We start from the raw sequence: 23,392 nt of genomic DNA, 5'->3' as shown, positions 1-23,392 counted from the left end.
AGAATCTCTGGGACACATTCAAAGCAGTGTGTAGAGGGAAATTTATAGCACTAAATGCCCACAAGAGAAAGCAGGAAAGATCTAAAATTGACACCCTAACATCACAATTAAAAGAACTAGAAAAGCAAGAGCAAACACATTCAAAAGCTAGCAGAAGGCAAGAATTAACTAAGATCAGAGTAGAACTGAAGGAGATAGAGACACAAAAAACCCTTCAAAAAATGAACGAATCCAGGAGCTGGTTTTTTGAAAAGATCAACAAAATTGATAGACCGCTAGCAAGACTAATAAAGAAGAAAAGAGAAGAATCAAATAGACGCAACAAAAAATGACAAAGGGGATATCACCACCGATCCCACAGAAATACAAACTACCATCAGAGAATACTATAAACACCTCTATGCAAATAAACTAGAAAATCTAGAAGAAATGGATAAATACGTTTTGCCCCCAAAAAAAACACACTCTCCCAAGACTAAACCAGGAAGAAGTTGAATCTCTGAATAGACCAATAACAGGCTCTGAAATTGAGGCAATAATTAATAGCTTAACAACCAAAAAAAGCCCAGGACCAGATGGATTCACAGCCGAATTCTACCAGAGGTACAAGGAACACCTGGTAACATTCCTTCTGAAACTATTCCAATCAATAGAAAAAGAGGGAATCCTCTCTAACTCATTTTATGAGGCAGCATCATCCTGATACCAAAGCCTGGCAGAGACACAACAAAAAAAGAGAATTCTAGACCAATATCCCTGAACATCGATGCAGAAATCCTCAATAAAATACTGGCAAACCGAATCCAGCAGCACATCAAAAAGCTTATCAACCATGATTAAGTCAGCTTCATCCCTGGGATGCAAGGCTGGTTCAACATATGCAGAACAATAAATGTTATCCAGCATATAAACAGAACCAATGACAAAAACCACATGATTATCTCAATAGATGCAGAAAACGCCTTTCACAAAATTCAACAGCCCTTCATGCTAAAAACTCTCAATAAATTAGGTATTGATGGGACGTATCTCAAAATAATAAGAGCTATTTATGATCAACTCACAGCCAATATCATACTGAATGGGCAAAAACTGGAAGCATTCCCTTTCAAAACTGGCACAAGACAGGGATGCCCTCTCTCACCACTTCTATTCAACATAGTGTTGGAAGTTCTGGCCAGGGCAATGAGGCAGGAGAAAGAAATAAAGGTATTCAAATAGGAAAAGAGGAAGTCAAATTGTCCCTGTTTGCAGATGACATGATTGTATATCTACAAAACACCATCATCTCAGCCCAAAATCTCCTTAAGCTGATTAGCAACTTCAGCAAAGTCTCAGGATACAAAATCAATGTGCAAAAATCACAAGCATTCTTATACACCAATCACAGACAAACAGAGAGCCAAATCATGAGTGAACTCCCATTCACAATTGCTTCAATGAGAATAAAATACCTAGGAATCCAACTTACAAGGGACATGAAGGACCTCTTCAAGGAGAACTACAAACCACTGCTCAATGAAATAAAAGAGGATACAAACAAATTGAAGAACATTCCATGCTCATGGGTAGGAAGAATCAATGTCGTAAAAACGGCCATACTGCTGAAGGTAATTAATAGATTCACCATCTCCATCAAGCTACCAATGACTTTCTTCACAGAATTGGAAAAAACTACTTTAAAGTTCATATGGAACCAAAAAAGAGCCCGCATCGCCAAGTCAATCCTAAGCCAAAAGAACAAAGCTGGAGGCCTCATGCTACCTGACTTCAAACTATACTACAAGGCTACAGTAACTAAAACAGCATGGTACTGGTACCAAAAGAGATATAGACCAATGGAACAGAACAGAGACCTCAGAAATAATACCACACATCTACAACTATCTGATCTTTGACAAACCTGACAAATACAAGAAATGGGGAAAGGATTCCCTATTTAATAAATGGTGCTGGGAAAACTGGCTAGCCATATGTAGAAAGCTGAAACTGGATCCCTTCCTTACACCTTATACAAAAATTAATTCAAGATGGATTAAAGACTTAAATGTTAGACCTAAAACCATAAAAACCCTAGAAGAAAACCTAGGTAATACCATTCATGACATAGGCATGGGCAAGGACTTCATGTCTAAAACACCAAAAGCAATGGCAACAAAAGCCAAAATTGACAAATGGGATCTAATTCTAGATCTTCTGCAAGGCAAAAGAAACTACCATCAGAGTGAACAGGCAACTTACAGAATGGGAGAAAATTTTTGCTATCTACTCATCTGACAAAGGGCGAATATCCAGTATCTACAAAGAACTCAAACAAATTTACAAGAAAAAAACAAACAACCCCATCAAAAAGTGGGCAAAGGGTATGAACAGAAACTTCTCAAAAGAAGACATTTATGCAGCCAACAGACAAATGAAAAAATGCTCATCATCACTGCTCATCAGAGAAATGCAAATCAAAACCACAGTGAGATACCATCTCACACCAGTTAGAAAGGCGATCATTAAAAAGTCAGGAAACAACAGGTGCTGGACAGGATGTGGAGAAATAGGAACACTTTTACACTGTTGGTAAGAATGTAAACTGGTTCACCCATTGTAGAAATCAGTGTGGCAATTCCTTAGGGATCTAGAGCTAGAAATACCATTTGACCCAGCAATCCCATTACTGGGTATATACCTAAAGGATTATAAATTATGCTGCTATAAAGACACATGCGCACGTATGTTTATTGTGGCACTATTCACAATAGCGAAGACCTGGAACCAACCCGAATGTCCAACAATGATAGACTGGATTAAGAAAATATGGCACATATGCACCATGGAATACTATGCAGCCATAAAAAATCACGAGTTCATGTCCTTTGTAGGGACATGGATGAAGCTGGTAACCATCATTCTCAGCAAACTATCGCAAGGACAAAAAACCAAACACTGCATGTTCTCACTCATAGGTGGGAATTGAACATTGAGAACACATGGACACAGGAAGGGGGACATCACACACCAGGGCCTGTTCTGGGGTGGGGGTACGGGGGGGCGATAGCATTAGGAGATATACCTAATGTAAATGACGAACTAATGGGTGCAGCACAAGAACATCGCACATGTATACATATGTAACAAACCTGCACGTTGTGCACATGCACCCTAGAACTTAAAGTATAATAATAAAAAAAAAAGATAAAAAAATAAAAATAAAAGGCAGGCTTTTAATACAAAATTTCCATTAAAAAATTTTTGGGAAACCTGAAAAAAAATTTCTTTATACAAAAGTTTGTTTCTTAAAAAAAAAAAAAAAATCAGTGAATCCAGGAGCTGCTGTTTTGAAAGGATCAACAAAATTGATAGACCGCTAGCAAGACGAATAAAGAAGAAAAGACAGAAGAACCAAATAGACGCAGTAAAAAATCATAAAGGGGATATCACCACCGATCTCACAGAAATACAAACTACCATCAGAGAATACTATAAACACCTCTATGCAAAGAAACTAGAAAATCTAGAAGAAACGGATAAATTCCTCGACACATACACCCTCCTAGGACTAAACCAGGAATAAGTTGAACCTCTGAATAGACGAATAACAGGCTCTGAAATTGAGGCAATAATTAATAGCCTACCAACCAAAAAAAGTCCAGGACCAGATGGATTCACAGCTGAATTCTACCAGAGGTGCAAAGGAGAGCTGGTACCATTCCTTCTGAAACTATTCCAATCAATAGAAAAAGAGAGAATCCTCCCTAACTCATTTTATGCGGCCAGCAATGTCCTGATACCAAAGTCTGGCAGAGATACAACAAAATAAGAGAATTTTAGACCAATATCCCTGATGAACATCAATGCAAAAATCCTCAATAAAATACTGGCAAACCGAATCCAGCAGCACATCAAAAAGCTTATACACCATGATCAAGTGGGCTTCATCCCTGGGATGCAAGGATGGTTCAACATATGCAAGTCAATAAATGTAATCCATCACATAAACAGAACCAGCGACAAAAACCACATGATTATCTCAAAAGATGCAGAAAAGACCTTTGACAAAATTCAACAGCCCTTCATGCTAAAAACTCTCAATAAACTAGATAACGATGGAACGTATCTCAAAATAATAAGAGCTATTCATGACAAATCCACAGCCAATATCATACTGAATGGGCAAAAACTGGAAGCATTCCCTTTGAAAACTAGCACAAGACAGGGATCCCCTCTCTCAACCCTTCTATTCAACATAGTGTTGGAAGTTCTGGCCAGGGCAATCAGGCAAGAGAAGGAAGTAAAGGGAATTCAACTAGGAAAAGAGGAATTCAAATTGTCCCTGTTTGCAGATGATATGACTGCATATTTAGAAAACCCCATCGTCTCAGCCCAAAATCTCCTTAAGCCGATAAGCAGCTTCAGCAAAGTATCAGGATACAAAATCAATGTGCAAAAATAACAAGCAATCCTATACACCATTAATAGACAAACAGAGAGCCAAATCTTGAGTGAACTCCCATTCACAATTGCTACAAAGGGAATAAAATACCTAGGAATCCAACTTACAAAAAATGTGAAGGATCTCTTCAAGGAGAACTACAAACTACCACTCAATGAAATAAAAGAGGTCACAAACAAATGGAAGAACATTCCATGCTAATGGATAGGAAGAATCAATATCGTGAAAATGGCCATACTGCCCAAGGTAATTTATAGATTCAATGCCATCTCCATCAAGCTACCAATGACTTTCTTCACAGAATTGGAAAAAACTACTTTAAAGTTCATATGGAACCAAAAAAGAGCCTGCATTGCCATGACAATCCTACGCAAAAAGAACAAAGCTGGAAGCATCATGCTACCTGCTTTCAAACTATACTACAAGGCTACAGTAACCAAAACAGCATGGTACTGGTACCAAAACAGATATATTGAGCAACAGATCAGAACAGAGGCCTCAGAAATAACACCACACATCTACAACCATCTGATCTTTGACAAAACTGACAAAAACAAAAAATGGGGAAAGGATTACCTGTTTAATAAATGGTGATCAGAAAACCGGCTAGCCATGTGTAGAAAGCTGAAACTGGATCCCTTCCTTACACCTTATACAAAAGTTAATTCAAGATGGATTAAAGACTTAAATGTTGGACCTAAAACCATAAAAACCCTAGAAGAAAACCTAGGCAATACCATTCAGGACATAGGCATGGGCAAGGACTTCATGACTAAAACACAAAAAGCAATGGCAACAAAAGCCAAAAGAAAGAAATGGGATCTAATTAAAGTAAAGATCTTCTGCAAGACAAAAGAAACTACCATCAGAGTGATCAGGCAACGTACAGAACGGGAGAAAATTCTCGCAATCTACCCATCTGAAAAAGGGCTAATATCCAGTATCTACAAAGAACTCCAACAAATTTACAAGAAAAAATCAAACAACCCCATCAAAAAGTGAGCGAAGGATACGAACAGACACTTCTCAAAAGAAGACATTTATGCAGCCAACAGACACATGAAAAAATGCTCATCATCACTGGCCATCAGAGAAATGCAAATCGAAACCACAATGAGATACCATCTCACGCCAGTTAGAATGGCAATCTTTAAAAAGTCAGGAAACAACACATGCTGGAGAGGATGTGGAGAAATAAGAATGCTTTAACGTTGTCGGTGGGAGTGTAAACTAGTTCAACCATTGTGGAAGACAGTGTGGTGATTTCTCAGGGATCTAGAGCTAGAAATACCATTTGACCCAGTGATCCCATTACTGGGTATATAGCCAAAGGATTATAAATCATGCTACTATAAAGACACATGCACGCGTATGTTTACTGGGGCACTATTCACAATAGCAAAGACTTGGAACCAACCCAAATGTCCATCAATGATAGACAGGATTAAGCAAATGTGGCACATATACACCATGGAATGCTATGCAGCCATAAAAAAGGATAAGTTCGTGTCCTTTGCAGAGACATGGATGAAGCTGGAAACCATCATTCTCAGCAAACTATCACAAAGACAGAAAACCAAACACTGCATGTTCTCACTCTTAGGTGGAAACTGAACAATGAGAACACTTGGACACAGGGCAGGGAACATCACACACAGGGCCTGTTGGGGGTGCGGCCCTGGCGGAAGGATAGCATTAGGAGAAACACCTAATGTACGTGACAAGTTGATGGGTGCAGCAAACCAACATGGCACATGTATACCTATGTAACAAACCTGCACGTTTTGCACAGGTACCCTAGATCTTAAAGAATTTAAAAAAAAAAAGAAAAAGAAAAAGATAACAGTGAAAAGATACTGAAAGAAGGGGGAATAATACCAGTGAAGGACGTCATTTGTTTCTAAAGCTAGGGAGAAAAGATCACAGCAGACAGCTAAAGTACAGAATACTCCAAGTGGGTATTCAAGCGTTTATAAGAAAAAGTAGGTTCAATAACACAGATGTAAAATTGCCCTCCCAAAGCTTTTCACTATTTGATGAGTCAAACAGTCATCACATCAAAATCTATTTTTAATTTACAAATCAAAAAGTGGTTGACCTTTAAATTATAAATTGTACTTCCTTCTCTGGCTTCACCACTGTTTTACGATAAGAGCAAGAGAAGCAAAACCATATTAGAAAATAGAATGAAGGTCAAACCAGAGTTCATATAATTTACATATATAGAAGTTCTTTTTACTTCAGCACATTTAATTTATTAACTTTCATCCACACTGGCATGGTAAGATTCCATAAAAATAGCAGTCCAATTCTACCACTAAATAGATTATTAGTTGTTATGAGCTGTGATCTTAAGTCTTGTATGTCATTCTGTTTATTTCTATGGCCTGATTCTTGTATTCATGTATAAAGTTAAGGATTTTTCCTTAATCAACATTATTAATAGGATATAACATCATAAACCCTGTCAAGTCAAACAGGTGTAAAATAATGGGTCTTCAAAAATGCTGGTGAAAAGAGAGAAGTAATTAAGTAATTATGATGGACACGAAAGGTGGAAGTTTTTTTAAGTATTGAGGAAATATTAAACAGATTTTGCAATTTATTTAATTAAAAAGTAAGAATGGTTTTGAAAGAAGATGACAACATGTGAATTAGCCAAATGTGAAAAGTGCTATGTAATTGTAAATCACAAGAAATGGAAAAGCAATGTGTATAATGGGAATGCTCTTGCTGGCTAAGGGTTCATGACCTCTGCATACTCGTTAACTGATGTTAACGGAGGATAACGGTTTGTTAGAGAATATAAGAGTTAAGAAGGTGTCTTAGTCTGTTCTCACACTGCCAATAAAGACATACCCAAGCCTGGGTAATTTATAAAGGAAAGGGGTTTAATTCACAGTTCCACATGGCTAGGGAGGCTCCACAATCATGGTAGAAGGCGAAAGAGGAGTAAAGTCACATCTTTTACACTGCAGCATGCAAGAGAGCCTGTGCAGGGGAACTCCCATTTATAAAACCATCAGATCTCGTGAGACTTACTGACTATCATGAAACAGCATGGGAGAGACCCACTCCCATGACTCAACTATCCCCCACTGGGTCACCCCTCCCATCACATGTGGGAATTATGGTAGCTACAATTCAAGATGAGATTTGGGTGGGGACACAGCCAAACCGTATCAGAAAGCTTACGGTGCAGATCAGGTGTTTATCTGAATCCATGGTGAATTCCACAGATTTAAGGTGCATCTAAATTTCTACAACATCGAAGTGAGGACCAAAGTACCAATGGTGTACCATAACTGCTAAGATTTTTCACCATGACTTACTTGTGGAAATCATAAAGGATGCTGTTTGTTACCTTTTATAATATATTTTCTGTGGACATCAACTGGTCTGTTTGGAAAAGAATTTACACACATGCATATACATATATGACATATATATTCTATACATGTATATATATAAGAGGAAATAGCTATGGCTAGTCTTGAGGTTTTGGAGAATGAGTTCACATTTCTATTTGTTGAAAACATATTCAAGGACTAAAAACATAAGCCTCTTTCAGTCATTTGGACTCTCAAATTAATTAATTTATGAAGAGCCGTTTAGAGCTCATCCTGTTTTAGGCCGGGTGCAGTGGCTCACGCCTATAATCCCAGCACTTTGGGAGGCGGAGGCGGACGGATCACCTGAGGTCAGGAGATTGAGACCGTCCTGGCTAACACAGTGAAACTCTGTCTTTACTAAAAATACAAAAAATTAGCCAGGCATGGTGGCGGGTGCCTGTAGTCCCAGCTACTCGGGAGGCTGAGGCAGCAGAATCGCGTGAACCTGGGAGGCGAACCTTGCAGTGAGTCGAGATCGCACCACTGCACTCCAGTCTGGGCGACGCAGCGAGACTCCTTCTCAAAACAAAAACAAACAAAAACAAAAATAAAAAAAAACAAAGAACAAAAGAACTCATCCTGTTTCAAAAGAAAAATTTCTGTTATTGTTTCCCAAATGTCTATGTCTTGTTTCTCCGATTATATTGCTAAAGTTCTTCAATGGCAATGACTCTTTTTCTAACTATAACATCTAGGCTAAATAAACGCCTATTGAATGAATGAAGAGTTCAAACTAAAAAATTAGGTGATTATAAATCAGCATGAACTATGAACCCCTATATCAACATTTCTGTATAGGACTCATGTTATTCCTTTAATAAATTCTTAAATTCTCTATTCATGTTTTTCTTTAAAAACAGACTACAGGCCAGGCACGGTGGCTCACGCCTGTAATCCCAGGACTTTGGGAGGCTGAGGCGGGCGGATCACCAGGTCAAGAGATCGAAAACATCTTGGCCAAAATGGTGAAACCCCTTCTCTACTAAAAATACAAAAATTAGCTGAGCGTGGTGGTGCGCACCTGTAGTAGTCCCAGCTACTGGGGAGGCTGAGGCAAGAGAATTGCTTGAATCCAGGAGGCGGAGGTTGCAGTGAGCCGAGATTGTGCCATTGCACTGCAGCCTGGGCGACATAGCCAGATTCCGTCTCAAAAGAAGAGACTACAGAGGTAAGCCATTGGTGGGAGTCTACATGCAAGTAAAACTAAATAATAATTAATTGGGAGAATTTTTTGGTGATTCCACTTTTATTTTTTAACAATTCAGTTTCCCTTCCCTTCATTTCTAATACATTTTGAAAAGTGTATGTTTTGCTGTTATTCTTTTCTTTTCTTTTTTTTTTTTGAGACGGAGTCTCACTCTGTCGCCCAAGCTGGAGTGCAGTGGCACGCTCTCGGCTCACTGCAAGCTCTGCCTCCTGGGTTCACGCCATTCTCCTGCCTCAGCCTCCTGAGTAGCTGAGACTACAGACGCCCACCACCACGCCCGGCTAATTTTTTGTATTTTTATAGAGATAGGGTTTAACCGTGTTAGCCAGGATGGTCTCAAACTCCTGGCCTCGTGATCCACCTGCCTCGGCTTCCCAAAGTGTTGGGATTACAGGCGTGAGCCACTGCGCCTGGCTGTTTTGCTGTTATTCTGAAAAACAGCAACACATTTCTCAAACTGTTGTTAGAAATTAGAACTTTATTGATTTATATTAGTCTGAGAATGTACACAAAGAATATCATGGTTCATGTAACAAGAGCCTCCATTTCAGAGAGAAAACACGAATAGGGATACATATAAGCACATGCCATTTAAATGTATCAATTTGTTGAGTTATAATAAAATACCATTTCAGAACTATGTTTCAAACTCATAGGAAACAATTAACAATAACCTTTAGAACAGAATCTTTAAAGTTTAGCTTTTAAGCAAGTACTATTATAACAGGAAAGGTTTTTGGGGGGCTGCATTTCAAAGCTCATTCATGCATCCTAGGTAACAATTTGGGGTCACTAATGTTAATATTAACATATGTATCAGATGCATGTCTAGAAAACACACACACACACACACACACACACACACACACACACACACATATTCATTCATTCTCATTCTCTCTCCCCCTCCCTCTCACCCTCCCATCTTTCTCTCTCTCCCCATCCCCATATATAGACATATAGTCATATGGAGAAAGAGTACATGGAAAATAGCAGACACTAAAAACAGGCTGTGTAATCTTATAAAAGACATAAAAACCATTGAAACACTTACTTCATCAGCCACCATACACCTGGAAAAAATAAAAAAATAATAATTATCAAAGTGAAACTTTTTCCTTTTTTTTTTTTTATTTGAGACGGAGTCTCGCTCTGTCACCAGGCTGGAGTGCAGTGGCGCGATCTCAGCTCACTGCAACCTCTGTCTACCAGGTTCAAGTGATTCTCCTGCCTCAGCCTCCTAAGTAGCTGAAACTACAGGTGCGTGTCACCACGCCCATCTAATTTTTGTACTTTTAGTAGAGAAGGGGTTTCACCATGTTGCTTAGGATGGTATCGATCTCTTGACCTCATGATCCGCTCGCCTCAGCCTCCCAAAGTGCTGGGATTACAGGCATGAGAAACCATGCCCAGCCAAAGTGAACCATTTTTTTTTTTTTTTTTTGAGACGGAGTCTCGCTCTGTCACCCAGGCTGGGGTGCAGTGGCGCAATCTCGGCTCACTGCAAGCTCCGCCTCCCAGCAAAGTGAACCATTTTTAAAGTTCTGATTAAGTAGCTTGCCACAAAATAGTTTATAAATACTAAAGTAGTAAGCCAGAGAGAGGTGTTTATAAGTATGAGAACATGGGCAGTGCTGATCTTATATGACTCTCCAGCTGCCAGAGGCATATGGCTACGTGGGAGTGTTAGAGCTTCAGATGTGCAGTTCCCACAGCCCACCCATGAAGATAGCTACAATGACCCTTCAAAAACGTGAGCAAAGTGGTAAGTGATTGTACCAACGACCACCCTCCTCATCCTTAAACCTTAAGATTGTTCTTCCCTATAAACAGAAGAATGCTGCATTAAAATGTAAGAAAATAAGTGTGAATTACATATTAGCATAAGTTAAATACATAACTATATATGCTAAGCCTACCTTTAAGCTGAGTTTTTGTTTCTTTCTTTCTTTCTTTTTTTTTTTTTTGAGACGGAGTCTCGCTCTGTTGCCCAGGCTGGAGTGCAGTGGTGCGATCTCCACTCACTGCAACCTCTGCCTCCCAGGTTCACGCTATTCTCCTGCCTCAGCCTCTTGAGTAGCTGGGAGTACAAGCACCCGCCACCACACCAGGCTAATTTTTTTTGTATTTTTAGTAGAGACGGGGTTTCACCGTGTTAGCCAGGATGGTCTCCATCTCCTGACCTCGTGATCCACCCGCCTCGGCCTCCCAAAGTGCTGGGATTACAGGCGTGAGCCACTGCGCCCGGCTGCTGAGTTATTATTTCTATTACTTTGCTAAACTTTCTTTTCTCAGTTCTTTCTTATTAACCTGTATAAATAAATTCTATGCAATGATAATTGAGGATAGGGGCATAAACTCAAGTATTAAGTAGCAGAAAAACAGAGGGCAAAGGGAAAGAATAGCAGGCATGGTCAGGATCATCGGGTGTTCCTTTGAGACAGCAAACATATGATAAGGGGTAAAACCAATCCCTTAAGTGAGGATATTTCCAGACAACCTAAAAAAAGTGCTGGAATATTATAAAAATTGGCAAGAGGCCAGGTACAGTGGCTCATGCCTGTTATCCCAGTGGCTCAGGAGGGTGAGGTAGGAGGATAGATTGAGGCCAGGAATTGGAAGCCACACTGAGCTATGATTGTCCCACTGTACTCCAGCCTGGAAAACAGAGGGAGACCCTATCTCTAAAACAAAACAAAACAAAACAAAAATACACACACAAAAAAAAAGGGCAGGAAAAAAACTACTTTTTCTATTTTATTGTTCCTTTATTCCCAGTTGTCTTGATATTATATAATCTTATAAGATTTATTTCTATATCTAAAATACAAATTATGGCCGGGCACGGTGGCTAACGCCTGTAATCCTAGCACTTTGGGAAGCCGAGGCGACTGGATCACATGAGGTCAGGAGTACGAGACCAGCCTGGCCAACATGGTGAAACCCTGTCTGTACGAAAAGTATAAAATTAGCCAGGGGTGATGGCGCGCCCCTGTAGTCCCAGGTACTTGGGAGGCTGAGGCAGGAGAAACACTTGAACCCGGGAGGCAGAGGGTGCAGTGAGCCAAGAACATGCTACTGCACTCCAGCTTGGGCAACAGAGTGAGACTCCATCTCAAAAACAACAACAACAACAAATTAAGCATTTGGAGTAAATATATTACCAATGAGTACATTACAGTTAAATGAAAATGAAATTTCATTGTTCAAAAAGATGTCAGCTTACCCAATAAATATGTTTTTTGTTTTTTTTTTCTAAGACAGTCTCCCTTTGTCACTCAGGCTAGAGGGCAGTGGCACGATCACGGCTCACTGCAGCCTTGACCTCTAATGATCCTACCACCTCAGCCTCCAAAGTAGCTGGGACTACAGGTGTGTACCACCACACCCAGCTTATTTTTTTTATTTGTAGAGACAGGGTTTCACTCTGTTGTTCAGGTTGGTCTAGAACTTCTGGACTCATGTGATCCACCCACCTAGGCCTCCCAAACTGCTGGGATTATAAGCGTGAGCCACTGCACCCGGCCCCAATAAATATCTTTACAAAAAATAAAATTCAAATACTTTAATTGAAACTTAAAACATATGTAAGAGTAAAAAATTTATTACATTCTTTGTAAACAAGCCAACAGATTAGAAAACTAAAAAGCAATACTTGGAAAAACATGATTTTTTTTTCCAGGAAGATTCATGTATAGATTTCAAAGCAAAACGAGAACATGAACTTTTTTTTTTTTAAGATGATCATTATTGACAGCTAAATAAATAGACTGGAAGATGCAGTACGTGGATTATCTGAAAGCACAGAACAGAAAGCAAAATAAATGGAAATACGGAAGAAACAGAAAGACGTGAAGATAGTCCCAGAAGACCTATTTTATGAAAAATAGGTGTTCAAAAAGAGAAAAAGCACCAGATGGGGGAGAGGCAACAATTAAGTAAATAATAAAGGGAAATTTCTCTGGGCTGGCTTTTGGTGGATAAGTGAAAAGGGAAACCAAGTTTCAGGACGGATTAAAGAGAAAAGACAAATATCTATTATATCCTTGTAAAATTCATTAATTTTACAAATAAAGAAAAAAATATTCTAAGTGTCCAGAAAGAAAGAACAATTATCCATAAAGAGAAAACTAGGACTGGTACTGGTCTAATCATCAACTCTAGAAGCTAGAATAAAATGCAATAGGATCTAAACTAACTGAAACGAAAAGCAGCAGAAGTTATGAATCTTTTTTTTTTTTTTTTTTTTTTTTTAGATGGAGTCTCACTCTGTTTTCCTGGCTGGAGTGTAATGGCGCGATCTCAGCTCACTGCAACCTCCGCCTTCCGGGCTCAAGCGATTGTCCTGCCTCAGCCTCTCGAGTAGCTGAGATTACAGGCGCCCGCCACCATGCCCAGCTAATTTTTTTTTTTTTTTTTTTTTTTTAAGTAGAGACAGGGTTTTACTACGGTGGCCAGGCTGGTCTCAAACTCCTGATCTCGTGATCTACCTGCCTTGGCCTCCCACAGTGCTGGGATTACAGGCGTGAGCCACCATGCCCAGCTTAGAAGTTATGAATCTTATACTCAGCTGAGATACCCCTGATTTGTTATGGGATGGAAAAAAGATATTTAAGGCTATTCAAGATTACTAAAATTATACCACTAAAGCAAACCATTTCAGTAAAAATACTTGAGAAAATAACCAAACAATAAAAACACCTTAACATAGATTCAAGATAGGAGAAAAGGAAAAAGGAATCTGGCAAGCAATGAAGCTTGATATGTGATAATTTAATGGACCATATATACTCTAAATAAAGACTAGAAACAGAAGGGACATAACCCAAAAATCTGAATATGCAAAACTGAAGGGAGGTAAGGAAATGGGAAGCTGAAATTATTTTAAAGCAAAATAGATGATATTTTAGTCAAGTGACTAGATGTGATCACCTAGGAAGGAAGAGTATAGAGACAAGGGAGGAGGAAAACGGAAGCTGTTAAATGGGTATAGAGTTTCAGATTTACTAGATGAAAAAGTTGTTACCTATACCTTACATAATAAGATGGTTAACACTACTACACTGTAAAATTAAAATGGTGAAGGTAGTAAATTTTACATTGTGTTTTTTTACCACAAGAGAAAAAAAGCCTTGGAGCACTACAACAATGAGAAGTCAAGAGAGGGGAAGAATCCAGCAAAAGAGAATGAGAAGGAATGTCCAGTTATGTAAAAGATACCAAGCTGGGTGTAGTGGCTTATGTCCATAATCCTGAAGTGCTTTGGGAGGCTGAGGCAGGATTGCTTGAATGCAGGACTTTGAGATCAGCCTGGACAACATAGCATGACCTTGTCTCTACAAAAAAAAAAACAAAAAATAAAGTACACTCTTCACAGAAACAGAAAAAACAATTCTAAAACTTATATGGAACCACAAAAGACCCAGAATAGTCAAAGCCATCCTGAGCAAAAACAAAACTGGAGAAATCACATTATCTGACTTCAAATTATACTACAGAGCTATTGTCACCAGCAAGGTACTAGCATAAATACAGACACACAGACCAAAGGAACAGAATAGAAAACCCAGAAACAAATCCATACATCTACAGTGAACTCATTTTGGACAAAGCTGTCAAAAACATACACTGAGAGAAAGGGCAGTCTCTTCAATAAATGGTGCTGGGAAAACTGGGTATCTGCATTCAGAAGAATTAAACCAGACCCCTATCTCTCACCATAAACAAAAATCAAATAAAAATGGATTAAAGACTTAAATCTAAGACCTCAAATCATAAAACTACTACAAGGAAACACTGAGGCGATGCTCCAGGACACAAGAATGGGCAAAGATTTCTTTTTGTTTTTTTTTTATTATTATTTTTTATGTTTGAGACACAGTTTCACTCTGTCACCCAGGCTGGAGTGCAGTGGTGCAATCTTGGCTCACTACAACCTCTGCCTCCCACCTTCAAGCAATTCTCATGCCTCAGCCTCCCGAGTAGCTAGGACTACAGGCGCACACCACGATGCCCGGCTAATTTTTCTATTTCTAGTAGAGACAGGGTTTCACCATTTTGGCCAGGCTGGTCTCAAACTCCTGACCTCAAATGATCCACCTGCCTCGGCCTCCCAAAGTGCTGGGATTACAGGGGTGAACCACGGTACCTGGCTGGGCAAAGGTTTCTTGAGTAATAACCCACAAACACAGGCAACCAAATAAAATGGAAAAATGGGATCATATCAAGTTAAAAAGCTTCTGCACACAAAAGGAAACAATCCACAAAGTAAAGAGACAACCCACAGAATGGGAGAAAATATTTGCAAACTATCCATCTGACAAGGGATTAATAACCAGAATAAAGAAGAAGCTCAAACAACTCTTCAGGAAAAAAATCTAATAATCCAATTTTTTAAATGGACAAAAGGTCTGAATAGATATTTTTCAAAGGAAGACATACAAAGGGCAAACAGTTATATGAAAATGTGCTCGACATCACTGATCATCAGAGAAATGCAAATCAAAACTATAATGAGATATCATCTCACTCCAGTTAAAATGAAAGACAGGCAACAACAAATGCTGACAAGGATATGGAGAAAAGGGGACACTTGTACACCACTGGTGGGAATGTAAATTAGTATAGCCACTATGGGGAACAATTTGGAGGTTCCTCACAAAAACTAAAAATAGAGCTTCCATCTGATCCAGCAATCCTACTGCTTAGGTATATACCCAAAGGAAAGGAAATTAGTATATCAAAGACATATCTGCACTCCCATGTTTTTTGCAGCACTATTCACAATAGCCAAGATTTGGAAACAACCTACACGTCCATCAACAGATGAAGAGATAAAGAAAATGTGGTACATATATACAATGGAGTACTATTCAGCCATAAAAAAGAATGAGATCCTATCATTTGCAACAACATGGGTGGAACTAGAGGTCGTTATGTTAAGTGAAATAAGCCAGGCACAGAAAGACAAACTTTGCACGTTCTCACTTATGTGTGGGAATCCAAAATTAAGACAACTGAACTCATGGAGATAGAGAATAGAATGATGGTTATTAGAGGCTGGGAAGGGTAGTGGTGGGGTAGGGGGAAAGTCGGGATGGTTAATGGGTAAATAAAAATAGAATGAATAATGTCTAGTACTCGATAGCACAATGGGGTGACTATAGTCAATAATAATTAAATTGTACATTTAAAAATAATTAAAAGAATATAATTGGATTGTTTGTAACATAAAGAATAAATGCTTGAGGTGATACATCTGCTTATTATGCATTGTATGCCTGTATCAAAATAGCTCATGTACCCCATAAATATATACACGTACTCTGTACCCACAAAAACAAAAAAGAAAAAATTTAAAATAAAATTAAAAAAATATTAGCCAGGTGTGTTATCCACGCCTGTAGTCTCAGCTACTAGGGATGCTGAGGCAGAAGGATCCCTTGAGCCCAGGAGGTTGAGTCTGTAGTGAGCTATTATTATCATGCTACTGTGCTCCAGCCTGGGCAACAGAATGAGACTGCGTCTAAACAAACAAACAAAAACAAATGAACAAAACCAAGAGACTGGACAAGGTGGCTCATGACTCTAACTCCAGCACTTTGGTAAGCTGAGGTGGGAGGATCACTTTAGCGTAACAATTTGAGACCAGCGTGGGCAACATAGCGAGACCTCCTCTCCACTAAAAATAAAAATAAAAAACTAGGCAGGTGTGGTGGTGTGTGCCTCTAGCACCAGCTACTTGGGAGACTGAGGTAGGAGAACTGCTTGAGCCCAGGAGGTTTAATCTGCAGTGACGCATGATCCTACCACTGCACTTCAGCCTGGGCAAGAAAGACAGACCCTGCCTCAAAAAACAAAAAAAAAAAAAAAAAAAAGGAAAGAAAAGAAAAACCTTTTATTTTCACTTTAGGATGGGTATATCCAGTTGAAGAAATAAGAAAGATTTCTGTTATAGTTAAAGATGGCATTTGAACATGCTCATGTAGCTCCTCTTCTTAAAACTTTTTAACCAGAAATCTTGCTTAATTTCTTCAGCCAAGAACCCATTTCTAATTTAAGTTATTTTAGCAGGAGGGCTACTAAAAGTAACCATTGTTTCCATTGGTAACTGTGAATACATGCTAGGGATACAGTGGGCTTCCATGCCTGCTTTCTGCTACACTCCAGAAATGTCCTGTTTGCTGTGCTTTCAATAAGCTACGGTATTCTGCTGCTTTTATAGCCCTAGATCAAGAGGAATGCTGAAAGTCACCATGTAACCCTTTCCATTACCTCTCCTCTCCCAAAACATATACAAGGAGGAGACACATACTTAGGGTCATTGTCTGCATACGTAGCAGAAGTGGCTGTTTCTCCATATCCTGCACATTTATGAACTTCCTATCTTTGGAGAATTGCAGCAATAAGGATCATGTCCATTTGCTCTCCACATTTTACATGCCTGTTCTTTTTATTTTTATTTTTGTTTTTGTTTTTCTTACTATTTATTTATTTATTTTTTTTGAGATGGAGTCTCGCTCTGTCACCCAGGCTGGAGTGCAGTGGCGTGATCTCAGCTCACAAAGAGCTTGCAAAGCTCTGCCTCCCGGGTTCACGCCATTCTCCTGCCTCAGCCTCCCAAGTAGCTGGGACTACAGGTGCCCACCACAACACCCGGCTAATTTTTTTGTATTTTTAGTAGAGACAGGGTTTCACCGTGTTAGCCAGGATGGTCTTGATCTCCTGATCTCATGATCTGCCCGCCTCGGCCTCCCAAAGTGCTGGGATTACAGGCGTGAGCCACCGCACCTGGCCCTACATGCCTGTTCTTAATTTCATCTACTAGCCTCTGACTCTTGACTTCCACTGTTAAAGGTATCAAGCCTTGTGCTGCACATTTCATTACATATTTTTGCCCTTACTCTTTTTTTCTACCTCCTTTGAACAAACAAAAACCATTTCATTTGTCACTTTTTTTTTTTTTTTTTTTGAGACGAAGTCTCGCTCTGTTGCCCACGCTGGACTGCAGTGGCGCTATCTCGGCTCACTGCAAGCTCCGTCTCCTGGGTTCACGCCATTCTCCTGCCTCAGCCTCCCGAGTAGCTGAGACTATAAGCGCCCGCCACCACGCCTGGTTAATTTTTTTTTGTATTATTAGTAGAGACGGGGTTTCACTGTGTTAGCCAGTATGGTCTCGATCTCCTGACCTAGTGATCCGCCAGCCCCAGCCTCCCAAAGTGCTAGGATTACAGGCATGAGCCACTGCGCCCAGCATTTTGTCACTTTTTTTACTCATCAGTTCTCTTTGGATTTCTGTGTAAACTGGGTTTTCATATAACTATCCAACCAATTAAAGTATTTTCCCTAAGTGATGATAACCACCTAATCACACTGTGTTCAGTACACTTGTTGAATCTTCGGCTTGTCATAGTTGCTTTTGTTGGCTGTTTCACGTCTGTAGTGTGACTGTGATGATAGTATGATTTGCAAATGAACTACGCCTAGGTTAGAAGATGATTCTGGAGAAGATATGGGTTTTAAAAGATATTTCATTGATTTACTTGAATGGCCATACATGTACATGGACCAACAGTAAAAAGGCACAATAGAATATACAGTGAAATATTTCTCTTCACCCTGTCACCTTGTCTCCCAGCTCCCCAGGCCCCTTCCCAGAAGCAACCTCTGGAACTGCTTTCTTATGTATCCTTCTAGAAGTCTATGAATTTATAAGCATATGTGAATTATAGATCAGAAATACAGTGTTTTAAAACTACAACCTCAGATAGTATTAAAGTGTACATTCAATGGGTGGCAACATATTAAGTATGCCATTGACAAAAATTTACAGCTTTTTAAAATATGAACAATGTTATAGGAAATAAGATCACAGGCTCAAGGTTTAGAGTAAGACTGACTAAGCTGCACCCTGGAAGGAATCAGGGTGAACACATATAAACTGGAGGGTTTTTTTGACATTGTCTTTTCATAGGCATGCCACTTATATTCTTAAGAGAAGGGCATACAAGGTTAGACAGAAGATTCTCTTTAGACACTTTAACTCACAACATGATGACAAAAATGAAAAATGTTTAGTATTGTTACTAAAAATATTTAGTATTGCTTAGTATTCTATGTTTTTCCACTTATAACTGAGTTGTCTGAGTGCTGTTTGTAAGGAATGCCAATAACATGCTTTTGAATGAGAAAGATCTTGGTACATGGTCACGAGGAAGGGGCAAAACACAAGATTCTATCAATTCGAGACTACCGTTTCTGTAACTGGTGATCTCTCTGTCATTGTAGCTCTTTCAGTGTATAAGGTCTAATTTGTTTTTCAAAAAGGTTTTCACATTTTTCTCAATTCTGAACTTAGGACTTTGAATTTATTCCTATTAAATTACATCCTGGCTGGGCGTGGTGGCTCACACCTGTAATCCCAGCAATTTGGAAGGCCAAGGCAGGCAGATCAAGGGGTCAAGAGTTTGAGACCAGTCTGGCCAACATGGTGAAAACCCATCTCTACTGAGAATACAAAAATTAGCCGAGCGTGGAAGCAGGTGCCTATAATCCCAGCTACTCGGGAGGCTGAGGCAGGAGAATTGCTTGAACCTGGGAGGAAGAGGTTACCATCAGGCGAGATTGCACCACTGCACTCCAGCCTGGGCAACAGAGCAAGACTTCGTCTCAAAAATAGTAATAATAAAAATAAATAAATAAATAAATAACATCCTATTGGCATGGACTCTGTGTGTTCACTCTTCTGATGAATCCATATTTTGTTTCTTCATCTAGTCTTTTTTTTTTTCTCTAGATGGAGTCTTGCTCTGTTGCCCAGGCTGGAGTACAATGGCATGATCTTGGCTCACTGCAACCTCCGCCTCCTGGGTTCAAGTGATTCTCCTGCCTCAGGCTTCCAAGTAGCTGGAAATACAGGCACACACCACCACGCTCAGCTAATTTTTTGTATTTTTAATAGAGATGGGGTTTCACCATGTTGGCCAGGCTGATCTCAAACTCCTGACCTCATGATCTGCCCACCTGGGCCTCATCTAGTCTTAATAGAAAGGTCTTATGTATCAAACTAAAGTCATAACTTTTGGCACTGTACCAGAAACTTTCTTTAGGTCACTAATTCTTAAAAGGTTGTTCAACAATATATTCTAAGGCAGGGGTTGGCAAATTTTTTTCTAATGGTAAATATTTTAGGCTTTACAGGTCATGCATGCAATGTCTGTCACAACTACTCAACTCTGTTCTAATACCCGAAAAGCAGCCAATGACAACAAATAAATGAATGAGCAGGGTTGTGTTCCAAGAAAAACTTTATTTATAAATATAATTGGTGGGCCTGGTTTGGCCTACGGACAGTAATTTATGAACTTGTAAAGAACTCAGAATTCTCTTTGTTAACTGTTAAGTCATTTAGATTAAATTCCAAAAAATATTACCGTAAGTATATTCTGGGTCATCTGAACAACTACTTTAAAATAAGGCATATGTATATTTAGTGGTCCCTTTGGCATTTAGGATGATATGAGAAATCCCTTCCCATTTACCTATATTAAATACTTATTGCAGAATGATGAGTAAATAGAGGTTTTTACAACAGTCAGACTTAGGGTAGTGTGGAATTGAGACATCACCAGGCACATAGGGGTGCATGCATGGAGAACATCATACTCATGAGAGAACTGATTTCTTTTAGCTTTTAAAATATAAACTTTAATTATCAGTAATTATGAGAGCAAATACGAAGCATTTTTCTTTCCCGGATTGCAGACAGTTAGATACCTACTTGAGAGAGATTTCAATAACACCCCAAAGTTGATGTGATCTTTATGTGATGAAGATGGCTATAGTGCTTCCAAATCATCCCTCAATAAAAATGGCCTTAGAAGTTGTGGTAGAGCTTGCTGTTGCTTTTCCAAAATCCCTTCTCCCCTTCCCCCTCACTAACACACCCTGTGGGTGGGGGGCCTGTGGTGAACTAAACCTCTCCTTTTCCAATCTCTTTTTCAACTAGCTGTGGTTATATGACAAAGTGTGGCCAATGAGGACTTAGTCAACATCACTAGGTGGTGATTCTGGGAAAGCTTGTTAAAATAGGGTTGACTCAGTTGGCACATGTCGTTTTGTCTTCTTCCTTTCTTCCTGCATCACGAAATGATGCCAAATCTGGAAATGTAATAGCTGCCTTGTGATATACTAGGCAGAAAAGGACAAGAAGATTGGAAAGGTGTGGCTCTAAAATCCTGTTAACTGCAGGAGAAAACAGTCTAATATATTTTAGCTATTATTATGTGCAGCTGAACACAATTCCTCATCATTAAAAAAGGAAGTATAGGATGTGAATACACTTTAAATATTTAACAGACATGAGGCTATTACTTTTGGCCATAAAACTTCAATAGCATCAATTTGGCATCTGCCAAATAATACTATCACATTAAATTAATATTGTTAACTGAACTGTTTTTATTTTGTCTTATTTGTATTAAATTTTGAAAATTTTTCATATTTTGAAAATATTTCCTAAAAGCTGTAAGTATAAGAAATTTTTTTAACCTAGTTTTGGTGTGCACATATTTAACATAATATAAAAATTTTAAGTAAACAATGAGGTTTTGGAAAATACTTTTCCTTTGAAATGACTTTGGTGATTAATCACATACGAGGACTGCTCTAGAGTTATTCATTAATCTTGATTTGAGGCAATATTTTAATATTTCAATGTAACCTTTATTGCATATATACGTGTTAGTCCATACTTTCTCTTTTTTTCTTCTCTTTTTTTTTTTTTTGAGACAGAGTCTCGCTCTGTTGCCCAGGCTGGAGCACAGTGGCACGATCTTGGCTCACTGCAACCTCCGGCTCCCAGGATCAAGCAATTCTCCTACCTCAGTCGCTCGAGTAGCTGGGACTACAAGCACCCACCACCACGTCCGGCTAATTTTTTGTATTTTTAGTAGAGATAAGGATTCACCGTGTTAGCCAGGATGGTCTGAATCTCCTGACCTCGTGATCCACCCACCTTGGCATCCCACTGTGCTGGGATTACAGGCGTGAGCCACTACACCCAGACTTTTTTTTTTTTTTTAAGACAGTTTTGCTCTTGTCACACAGGCTGGAGTGCAATGGTGCGATCTTAGCTCACTGAAACCTCCACCTCCTGGGTTCAAGAGATTCTCCTGCCTCAGTCTCCTGAGTAGCCGGAATTACAGGTGCAGGCCACCATGCCCAGCCAATTTTTGTATTTTTAGGAGAGACGAGTTTGCACCATGTTGGCCAGACTGGTCTGGAACTCCTGACCTCAGGTGACCTACCCACCTCGGCCTCCCAAAGTGCTGAGATTACAGGCATGAACCACTGCACCTAGCCAGTCCATTCTTTCTCAATGTAACCTTTACTGCATAATACACATGTATTAGGCCATTCTTCCACTGCTATAAACAAATGCCAGAGGGGGTGGAGCCGAGATGGCCGAATAGGAACAGCTCCAGTCTACAGCTCCCAGCGCGAACAACGCAAAAGACTGGTGATTTCTCGATTTCCAACTGAGGTACCAGGCTCATCTCACTGGGGAGTGTCAGAAAGTGGGTGCAGGACAGTGGGTGCAGCACACCCAGCAGGAGCCGAAGCAGGGTGAGACATTGCCTCACCCGGGAAGTGCAAGGGGTCAGGGAATTCCCTTTCCTAGTCAAAGAAAGGGGTGACAGATGACACCTGGAAAATCGGGTCCCACCCACCCTAATACTGCGCTTTTCCAACGGTCTTAGCAAACGGCACACTAGGAGATTATATCCCACGCCTGGCTCGGAGGGTCCTACGCCCACGGAGCCTCGCTCATTGCTAGCACAGCAGTCTGAGATCCAACTGCAAGGCAGCAGAGATGCTAGGGGAGGGGCGCCCGCCATTGCTGAGGCTTGAGTAGGTAAACAAAGCGGCCTGGAAGCTCGAACTGCATGGAGCCCACTGCAGCTCAAAGAGGCCTGCCTGCCTCTGTAGACTCCACCTCTGGGGGCAGGACATTGCAAAACAACAGGCAGCAGAATCCTCTGCAGACTTAAATGTCCCTGTCTGACAGCTTTGAAGAGAATAGTGGTTCTCCCAGCACACAGCTGGAGATCTGAGAATGGATAGACTGCCTTCTCAACTGGGTCCCTGACCGCCAAGTAGCCTAACTGGGAGGCACCCCCGAGGAGGGGCAGACAGACACCGCACACAGCCGGGTACTCCTCTGAAACAAAATTTCCAGAGGAAGGATCTGGCAGCAACATTTGCTGTTCACCAATATCTGCTGTTCTGCAGACCCTGCTGCTGATACCCAGGCAAACAGGGCCTGGAGTGGACCTCCATCAAACCCCA

The 23,392-nt window shown here is 39.9% G+C and overlaps 1 protein-coding gene across 2 annotated transcripts in view; it reads right to left on the bottom strand.

Annotated features, from left to right (window-relative positions):
* The window catches only part of ZRANB3 (zinc finger RANBP2-type containing 3), a 284,470-nt gene that overhangs the window by 181,668 nt on the left and 79,410 nt on the right, over nt 1-23,392 (bottom strand). For both annotated transcript variants that reach the window (XM_058434353.1, XM_032145808.2), the window contains exon 3: nt 10,098-10,116. In XM_058434353.1, coding sequence (XP_058290336.1) covers nt 10,098-10,116 — 19 coding nt within the window. The remainder of the gene's footprint in view (nt 1-10,097; nt 10,117-23,392) is intronic.

Source organism: Hylobates moloch, unplaced genomic scaffold, assembly GCF_009828535.3.
Source record: "Hylobates moloch isolate HMO894 unplaced genomic scaffold, HMol_V3 SCAFFOLD_24, whole genome shotgun sequence".
Taxonomy (NCBI): domain Eukaryota; kingdom Metazoa; phylum Chordata; class Mammalia; order Primates; family Hylobatidae; genus Hylobates; species Hylobates moloch.
This window is presented reverse-complemented; position numbering and strand designations above follow the sequence as displayed.